The 9,890-nt window shown below is 35.1% G+C and overlaps 2 protein-coding genes across 3 annotated transcripts in view; both read right to left on the bottom strand.

Moving 5' to 3' along the window:
- Positions 1 to 1,500: 1,500 nt before the first annotated feature.
- Positions 1,501 to 9,297, bottom strand: LOC112023573 (novel plant SNARE 11). Of its 2 annotated transcripts, XM_065763121.1 has the most exons (9): positions 8,628 to 9,297; positions 6,936 to 7,029; positions 4,621 to 6,807; positions 3,883 to 4,448; positions 3,713 to 3,790; positions 3,535 to 3,588; positions 3,261 to 3,353; positions 3,098 to 3,172; positions 1,501 to 1,963 (listed from the first exon to the last, which is right to left on the bottom strand). In XM_065763121.1, exons 5-9 carry the CDS (start codon positions 3,752 to 3,754, stop codon positions 1,841 to 1,843), a joined length of 387 nt encoding a protein of 128 aa, XP_065619193.1. In that variant the 5' UTR covers positions 3,755 to 3,790; positions 3,883 to 4,448; positions 4,621 to 6,807; positions 6,936 to 7,029; positions 8,628 to 9,297; the 3' UTR covers positions 1,501 to 1,840. The 2 variants fall into 2 exon arrangements, with proteins under 2 accessions (XP_065619193.1, XP_065619194.1); XM_065763122.1 differs by having other exon boundaries at positions 3,261 to 3,335; positions 3,713 to 4,448; positions 8,628 to 9,295.
- The window catches only part of LOC136063151 (putative F-box protein At3g58860), a gene marked incomplete at its 5' end in the record, with an annotated part of 8,584 nt that continues 2,577 nt past the window's right edge, over positions 3,884 to 9,890 (bottom strand). The window contains 2 exons of the mRNA XM_065763106.1: positions 3,884 to 4,043; positions 6,770 to 6,807. Of these exons, the coding sequence (XP_065619178.1) occupies positions 3,884 to 4,043; positions 6,770 to 6,807 (198 nt within the window). The remainder of the gene's footprint in view (positions 4,044 to 6,769; positions 6,808 to 9,890) is intronic.

Raw genomic sequence — 9,890 nt, 5'->3', positions numbered from 1 at the left:
AGAGAAGGTTGAGAAAAGTGAACCATGGGGCAAGATGAGGGAAGAGACGGCTGGGTTCAGATCGGCGGCGGTGGCGGAGTGCTTAGATCGGTTCGAGGGAGAGATTTTTGGGAGCTGATGAGTCGGGATGGGTTTGGGAGGGGAAGGGAGGCGAAGAGACGGGATAGGTTTGGGAGGGAAAGGGAGGTGAAGAGTCGACTGGGTTTAGGAGGCAAAGGTCTTGTGGCGTGCTCAGATCGGCGGCGAGATGCGGGAAGAGACGGCTGGGTTCAGATCAGCGGCGGTGGCGGAATGCTTAGATGGTTCGAGGGAGAGATTTTTGGGAGTTGATGAGTCGGGATGGGTTTGGGAGGGGAAGGGAGGCGAAGAGACGGGATGGGTTTGGGAGGGAAAGGGAGGTGAAGAGTCGACTGGGTTTGGGAGTTGTGGCGTGCTCAGATCGGCGGCGAGATGAGGGAAGAGGCGGCGGCGTGCTCACATCGATATTTACGGTGGGAGGGAGGAGAATCGGCATCCGACAGTGGGAAGAGATTTTTGGGAGCTGAAATAAGATCGACCAAGACTCATGTTTGAGGTGGTTTGCTGGGTTTGCTTGCATGAGATGGTTTTTCTGAGTTTGAGATTTTTTTGTTTGGATTGGTTCCATTATATTTTTGGATTGATCTGGTATTTTGGGGTTTTAAGGATTTGATGATTTGGCTGGGTTTGAGAAAATGATGGTTTTGAGATTTTAGTTTTTGGATTTTAATTTCTGAGTTTGTGTTTTTAGATTTGGATTTGTGTTCTTGTTGTTCTTGTTCATGACTCTCTTAGATCTTAATCCATGTAATTTTTTGTTTTTAATTCTGTTTTTAATTTTTTTTATTTAGTTAAAATTAATAAATTAATTTTTTTTAATTTAAATACTAACGTGATATTTTTTAATGTCAAAATAAAAAATTTTATTATTATTTTAATCGTTTCGTTTGCCACGTAGGACTTCGCCGTTAGGGCACTGACGGAAAGGACTAAAACGAGACGCGTTTTTCAGAATAGGGACTAAAAGCGTTAAAAAAAAAAGTTAGGGACCAAAATAAGAATTGAGTGAAAATATAGGGACGAAAATGTAGTTTTCGCCTATTGAATATCATAGTTCATGGAATCTTTTTTTTTTTAAAGAACCAAACATCATAGAATTAATAGTGTATAAGATCCGTCAAAAGCCTTGTAATTTAATAGTTTACTCTCCTTTATGAGAAGAACTAGGATTTGAATTCCTCCCCCCACTATTATAAATTAAACCATGAAATTATAAATAAATAAAAAGTGTTGATTATCAGACATTAGTGTGTACACCACATAAGGTGAAATTATGTTTTGAAAACACAATTTCAAAATTATAATTGAAATCCTATTTTGGAAACATGATTTCCAAGTTTGTGTACAGATATGTTTAACTAGCAGCGATAAAAAATAGAGTATATGATATTGCACAATAAACACTAATTTAAAAAATTTATAAAAAAAAAAATTTAAATAAATTATGAGGTGCAGATCTAGCAAATACTAGGTGTGAACCAACACAATCTAGACATTTTTTTAGTTTCCCTCAAATAGGAATGATTGTTTCAGTCGGAGAATAAATAATCACACAGACCACTTCCAAATTCCACTTGAAGCTAATGAATCCCAGCAGTAGTTTGAGAGACGATCGTTTGGTAAAGTATGACCATTCTGAAGAAAAATTACTAGAAAGAAATCCATACTCAACTAGTCAACTAGACCAGCTCTATAAAACAGGTGCCACCAGCAGCATCACAAACTAAGCTGATATTCCATTCAATCAGATGGCAAGTCATCATCACAATCCATTAGATGATCCTTTTAGAAATTTTTTACTAGCACTCCAAAGTAATTCCTGAGTCATTGCTCGTGGGGCTAATCCTGGAATATCCCTGATGTCCTTGTTGTTTGGGTTCACGAGCTGAGACAGAAAAAAAGAAATTCACGAAAATAATCATTTAAGCAAATTGAAATAAATGGGCAATGCAGTGTTATACCGCCAGCTGTTTCACAAGTTAATGGCTTTTGACAATCACATGAGATTGCAAAGCATGGAATGTTCTTGGTGATTAAGACACCACCTCACTATACAAGGTTTAAGACATGTTGAAATGAATAATATAGAAGCTCTAGAAGGGTTTCCATCTAAAGATGACATCTAGGGGCCTTGAAATTGATACTTCTCCGGACAATAAAGTTATGAAAACAACCAAGCGATTCATCCTTGAACTCAAACTTATGTGCAGCTTAAGTAGTTGAGTTCCAAAAATAATCTGTCAGTTCCAACTTTTTTTCTTTTTATTTTTTTCATATAAATTTGTCTAAATTTTACTTGTTTTCAAATGAAACCAATCTCCACTAATTTTATGATCCAAGTCTACACCCACAAACTATATTCAACTGATATAAAAAAATTCAAATTATTGTTTCCCTCTATATATGTGGTGGACAAGCAATCTGAAAAGGAATTGAACTTCTCCTAAATAGACATCAAGTTGCAATATGTGCATTGCCAATGAACGTGAAAATCTGACAACAATTAGATTTTACTCTTCTACACCCTCATGCACTGTGTTTGTCTGCTTTTTCTCTTTTTAGTGAAATTATTATTATTTTTAAAAGAAAAGGATATACTGAATTAGGTTCTTTTACATTTTTTTGAGCAAGAAAAAAATGACATAGATTCACTACGATTAACTACACCATTTGGCATTATAAAAGTATCTTCCTGCACAGCTTTTAGGCAAATAAGGGTTAACCAAACAAGGTCAACCTGAGATCAGCTTGCTTTTAAAAGGCCCAATTGAAGCATAAAAACAGGTTAGGCAATACTATATACAGTTATACACATTAAAAAATAATAGGCTTGTGTGCCTCCACAGCCAGAAAAAGGATGGGGGGAGGCCTAGTATTCATAATAATCAAGATACATCTATATAATAAAGGGTCGTCATGGATTATACTCCAATTTGTTATCCGGTAGCACACACAGAATCAAATATTTAGAAAATAAAATGTTGTTAATGGCAAAGAAAATGAAAGATAATTATGTTACCTTAACAATAATGATGGCTATGACTCCAATGACAATCAGGAAGAGTAATGCCATAATACACCTATCCGTTGCGACCTAATGAATAAATGAGGTAAGTAAAATAAGTAACAACTAGTGTTTAATATATGACAAGAACAGGAAGAAGGCACTTTTAGAGATTGACCTGCGTACCAAGTTCCTTCACAAGTTGAGAAGCTTTCTTGATTGAGAAAGGGATAGAGTCCAGCTCATTAACAACCTGATTCATTTGTTCAGTCTAAACATAAATATAATAGACTTCCTTAGTTTCCATGTCATTGAAAATTTATGAAAGACTTTTTATAACGAAACAAAATAAATATTGTAGGGGAGAGCAAGAGAGAGAGAAGGGAAAGTGAAAATTGATGACTTAAAAGCTGCCATGAAATCCATTTTTTTAAAGCTGACAAATTACACACCTGAGCCTTGAGAGCTGCAGTCTCTGTTCCAACATTGGTGGTGTCCTGAACAGTCTACCACAAACCAGGAAACAATGATCATGCTTCAAAATAGCCTATGAAATGTATCCCTTTTAACTCACCAAAATAAAATAAAAAACTAATTTCTCAACAACATGATCGTCAGAGATAATCCAACCTTTTTTGACCTCTCAATGGCTTGATCAGTCTTGTCCATCATCGTTTCCACTATCTATTAGCGGTTGATTTGCCATGGCTGCAAACCTATAGCCACTGCCTTAGCATTGGGATCTTCAAACCCTAGATTTCATCACCAACAGAAGAAAGTGTCATCATACTCCATTTTACCTCAATTGGGATCTTCAATGTCATGCTTGTATAACACACGAAACCCAATTTTCTCCACCTCCAAGTCCCAGGCAGCTATTTGAAGCTCAACTTGATGGAATCCCTTCTCATCAATAGAGCAGCCAAGAGCTTCCAGAAGGCAGAAATCGTAATTGGACATGCTGTGCAGCCAAAGGAGATGCAATTCAACTTTACCATATCTGGTTGAACTAAAAATACTCAAAGTTTTGCAGCTCGCTGCTCCACTTATTTGGCATCCATCCGCTTTAATCAAATGAACTATAATCTGATAGTCATTTTTATGAGGCTAGCTGGGTACAAAAACAATGCACAAAAAAATTCCCCTCCACTCATCACACCCAGACCCAGGCAATTGTATATTCACTTTTTTTATTTTATAGTTTGAAGTGAAACAAGTAACAACATAATCAATATATGACAAGAACAGGAAGAAGATACTTTCAGAGATTGACCTGCCCACCAAGTTCCATCACAAGTTGAGAAGCTTTCTTGATTGAGAAATGGATATAGTCCAGCTCATTAACAACCCGACTCATTTGTTCAGTCTAAACATAAATATAATTTATTTCTTTAGTTTCCATGGCATTGAAAATTTATAAAAGATTAAACAAAAAAAGAGAAAAACTGTAGGGGAGAGAGAGAGAGAGAGAGTTAAATTCAATATGAAATATTCAACTGCCATGAAGTCCATTTTTTTAAAGCTGACAAATTATGCACCTGAGCCTTGAGTGCTGCTGCAGTCGCTGTTCCAACATTGATGATGTCTTGAACAGTCTACCACAAACAAGGAGATACCGAATTTATATTTCTTTGGGAATGATTCCATACTTTTTTAAACAGTAAAAAAACTAATTTGAAGTTTTCTTACTCTTTTGGGGGGGGGGGGGGGGGGGGGGGGCGATATGAGTTAGCTAAAAACATTTCATAATTTGTTCAGGTCTTGATGTAAACTAGTGCAAGTGATGTTCATGGTAGAGCTAAAAAGACTGGTATGTTTTAGAAATACAAGATATAATTCCACATCTGTGTAACCTTCTACAAGGAAATAGAGAAGAATGAGAGGAAATGACACATAATACTTTAGAAGCAGCAAAGGTATGCATTGGTTACTTTAGAAGCAGCAATTTACAATTTCTGAACCATCAAAAAGGTAGATGACACATAATACTACTGTGACACTGATTTTACGATGCCAGCTTTGTCATATTATCATTTCTATCTTAACTTTTCATGTGTGTGTTTGTACACTCACTACATTGCATACAAAGAATTCTCAAAAATAAAAAGCTATAAAATCATCAATATATTGTCCAAAAAGATTAGAGCCATCAAATTGGCCAAGTACTTGGGGTTTAAATAGTTACTTGCACCAACAAATAGCAGCCATCCACGGTAACTTCATCTGTAATATGCATTACATCAAACACAACCACTAAAGTAGCTACCAAAACCAACTGAGGCACATGAATCTGGCATCTTTTCATTTAATACAGAAACTATTATAACTATTTCTATTAGACAAAATTCCAGGACAAATCCAAAACCAAATACAAATGTGTTTATCAGGTTTCCAAGCATTACAACAAAAATGCATGAGCCATAGGTTGTATGACTATTTAAACCCAGAATTAACTCTTATTTTAGCATGAAAGGTAGCCAAGAGTAGTAGACACATCAGTGAAAGCTAGCACATTGGTGAACAAGATGTACACCTACTCAATGCTAGCAAGACATTATCTTCCCCATATCCTTTGGTGCCCCCATCAAAGCGGTCAATTCTCTTGTTTTCAAGATTTGATGCATATTTGTATCCACAACAAACTGAAAATAAATCCTTAGAAAAGAATCAGAAGCACTCAAATAATTATTCAGTGATGCAAAAGATTTGAAAACAAAAAAAAATGATATCACTACACACATGAACCAATGAGTTGAGGATGAATGTCATACAAAACTATCATTTTTTTGTGAGCTGCCAGACAATTATCAACATTTTTCAGATTATGCACATTGACTAGAAGATAATCCAATATCTTGACTCATCCAATAAATACCCAACTCAACATAACTAAGCCAAGCATTGGTCCCAACCAATTGGGGCTTCATCAATCCTTCATTATAGAAGGTCGGCATATGTATCTTATTTCTCCATCCACCATATCAAATCTAACTTCAAGTGCTCCAATCTATTTATAATTTCCTTTTTAGCTAATTGTACTGATGTATTTTTGCCTCTCTCTAATCACTCTTTCTTACCGGTGCATTTATTATGTCTTCATCGCACAAGGCCTAGCCAATTTATGCTACTTCCTCATTTTGTTCACAATAGGTGCCACCCTCACTTTAAACAGCAAAAGTAATGTTTTTTTTCAACCAATGATTGGAACCTTATATCATTTAATTGTAACTTTGAGGCATTTGTCAACTAATGAACTGTGGAGAGGCTAGCAATGTGTATAGATTCCATTATGATTTATGATTAAAACTAATGTCCCAAATTATGTTTCACATTTGAGAAAGAGCTAAATTTAAGAAACTTTAATGCATTGACACATGATATATATATATATATATGTAGTGGATTTAAAGATAACCTTTGTTGTAAAACAATATAAGAAAAAATGTATGTCAACAATTTGAATTGGCTTCTCTTATGCATTTAAATTTATTTAACAGAGGGTAATACGGAAAACTGGTAATTTTAATGCTTGGTTTTCTAAGATTTGGCACTCAATTGGGACACAAAATGTTTTGGGCAAAGGGGAAACATGAAGCATTAACATGTCAGATGCATTGTAGTGCATAAAATTATCTCTACTGCTTTAAGAACTGAAATTATGGTAATTTCTGACTGATGTTAACTTACTGCTTTTGAAGAACAACATATGAATTCAACTCTTTGATCTGCATAAAGTATGAAAATCATTCAGTGCATTTGCAATGCAAGACTTGATCAACTAACACAAAACTAAAATTTTGGCAAAAATTTATAAAATATCTAAGGCTAAATAGAAATAAAGATAACTACACACCATTGACTGTTTTTTCTCATTCAGCATCTTGTTAGTGTCTGGATCATTTCTACTCTCCAAATCCTTGGCTTGTCTGTCAAACTCTTAGGTAAGCCTGAAAAGGCAAGAAAAAATTAGCTTTCTGACTGGGAAAATAAAAACTAACAAAAAAGGGATGGGAAAACACTTGTTTTGTATGGGTAACTAGAACTCACACAATTGCATTGGATTTAACCCTTGAGTTATCCACCACCTCTTATTTAGGTAGGGAGGAGATGGCATTTGATCCAAGGACCATTTGCAAAAGGAAAATGAAAACACACACACAAAACACCAACAGTAGCAGTAGCAGCAGCAGCAGCAGCAGCAGCATTGTATAAGATTTACTTACTATTTTACTTATAAAAATAAAAACATTATATAAGACTATTTTTTGCTAAGCAATTAACCCACATACCCATCGATGTTTGAACCAGTGACATCACCCACCATCACATACATGTGGGAGGTGGAAGTGCCATTAAGCCCCACAGCCATTGGCTAATACCAGACTTATCTCAGATCACCAGCTTTGTTAAGTCACAACTTTCAGGCATCAATTATTAAAGAAAAACCTGTTCTTTGGGCAGAAATTAAACTTCCAACGTTATATGCAAATTTAATTATATCTAGATCTTAACACTGCATAAGTCCTTAAGCATATTTATATTATTTACTGAGTTTTACAGGATTTTCATGGTATGGGAACTGAAAATAGATTAAAGGGGTGTAGATCCAGAATCTATGTCCTATATTATTATATAAAACATCTATTTATAAGACTCAATGTACACTTCAAACATTTAAACTGTACTGAATTACAAGACTCATGAGTCATGACATGTGTTTGTATTTATTACTTTTGAATTTTGTGTCAGGATCAGTGTTGTGTTGTTTTAGTAATATATTTTAAACTTTACTTAATTTTGTTGTAAATTCAGGTTAAGGAATACGACTACCAGTGAGACTGTGGATCTACGTTCTGCAAGGTAGTTCATGTTTTGGATGTCAGTTGTGGGGTTGCCAGTTTCTGCATACTATCCCCTGGGATACACAAGCACATGTCCTTTGCACCAAAAGATGATATGATGAAAATTCAAAGGAAGTGCTGGTGCAACTAAATACAGCATATTCATCATTGTGCAAATTATAACACAATTCCATTGTAAAATTTATAATATTTTGGGATTATATTACCTCCTCTCACATGAACGATATATTCTACTATAAACTTTATTAAGACTTGTCATGAAATGTTGAATAGGTTATCCATTTATTGACTTCTCATTCTTTGATTACCAAACAGAAAAAAGTTTTGCAAACTTCAATTCACTTTTTCATTACTTTCCATTTTCTAACTTCAATTAAATGTATGTGTGCAATTCATAGAGCAAAATCAAACTTCTGAACCGAGCTAGTTGTCTTTTCGAAATCTAAATATGCATTTGTATATTAGTAGAAGTTTAACAGAGCATTTCATATGCTTAGCCCAAAAAAAAAAAAAAAAAAACAGAGCATTACATATGCAGCACACAAAAGAGAAAAGTGAATTAATCAACAATAAGAGCAATTTGACAGTAAATTTAATTGCTTTGACCAATTTGACATCTGGGTGCCAAAAGAAAGAAAAAAACAACTAGATTTATAAAGGTAGGAGAAAAGATGATAACTCACAGGCAAAAGAAGAGAGACAATAAAATATCTTTGACTGGATTCCTCACAATCAGCCATAAATCGATTATCCGAGTCTTCGAATCGCGGTTCTTCCCATCATCCTCATCGTGGCTTCGCTTATTTTGATTAGGATCTTTGCTTTTTATACCACATGAAACCCAATTTTCTCCACCTCCAAGCCCTGGCTAGCTATTTTAAGCTCAACTTGATGGAATCTCTTCTCATCAACTGAGCAGCCAAGAGTTTTGGAAGACACACTGTACAGCCAAATGTGATGCGATTCAACTTTACCGTATTCTTGGGCACGGGCATTAAAGCAAGTTCCGCGCCAAAACCGATTTCCGAGGAACGCTTTCTCACTCATTTGGCATCCATCCACTTTAATCGAATCGACTTCAATCTCATTGATTGAGTACTGACAACGCTCGCTGGGTAAAAAAAGAACGCACAAAACAATTCCCCTCCACCCATCAGACCCAGACCCAGAGCCAGGCAATTGTATCTTCACTTTTTTTGTTTTAAAAGGTTTAGAATGGAGTGTGAAACGAGATGGACGAGTGACAACGTAACTACGATGGACGAGTGACAACGTAACTACAACATATCTTCACCTTTTCAAACCATTTCGGAATTTCCCTTTTCCAGGAATTATATAATATAATCCCTCCATTAGTTCACCACTCGGTACAAACAATGATCTTGGTGTAAATAAATATATATAAAGGGTAAACTACAATGTTCATATGTTAATTTGGTCCATTAGTTTACCTCCGCATCAAATTTTTTTTTTTAAATCCAAATTAAAGGGCTGTTTAGTAACATTATTCTAGTAACGTGTTGTGAAAATACAAAAAAGTGTTGTAGAAATAGTGTTTTTTTTTTTTAGAGAGAGTTTCAACTTAACTTCAGATTTCTTGTACAACCATCAGAGACTTTACCAGTTGAACTAACTAGAATCCACTTGTAGAAATAATGTTGTATTGTTTAAACAACGAAAACTGTTGTTCATACAACATTACCAAACTGACCAAAAATGTTGTCGTGTGAGTCTAAAATCCCTAAGCTCCATCAACATTTCCAACCATTCTACATAAATTACAACATTGGATCCAAACTAATGGTCATTAAAGCTCAAGTTACAATATGTATTACATTATTATTATTTCTTTTTTTTAAAGTTACATCAGCCCACCACTTGAAATCGTTTTATGCTAAGGATATCAAATCATCACAACCAATCCCTATTTCACTCTTTGGTTGTCA

Source organism: Quercus suber, unplaced genomic scaffold (genome assembly GCF_002906115.3).
Source record: "Quercus suber isolate HL8 unplaced genomic scaffold, Cork oak 2.0 scaffold_492, whole genome shotgun sequence".
Taxonomy (NCBI): Eukaryota; Viridiplantae; Streptophyta; class Magnoliopsida; order Fagales; family Fagaceae; genus Quercus; species Quercus suber.
The sequence above is the reverse complement of the archived record's forward strand: the minus strand, read 5'-3'. Positions and strand labels throughout refer to the sequence as shown.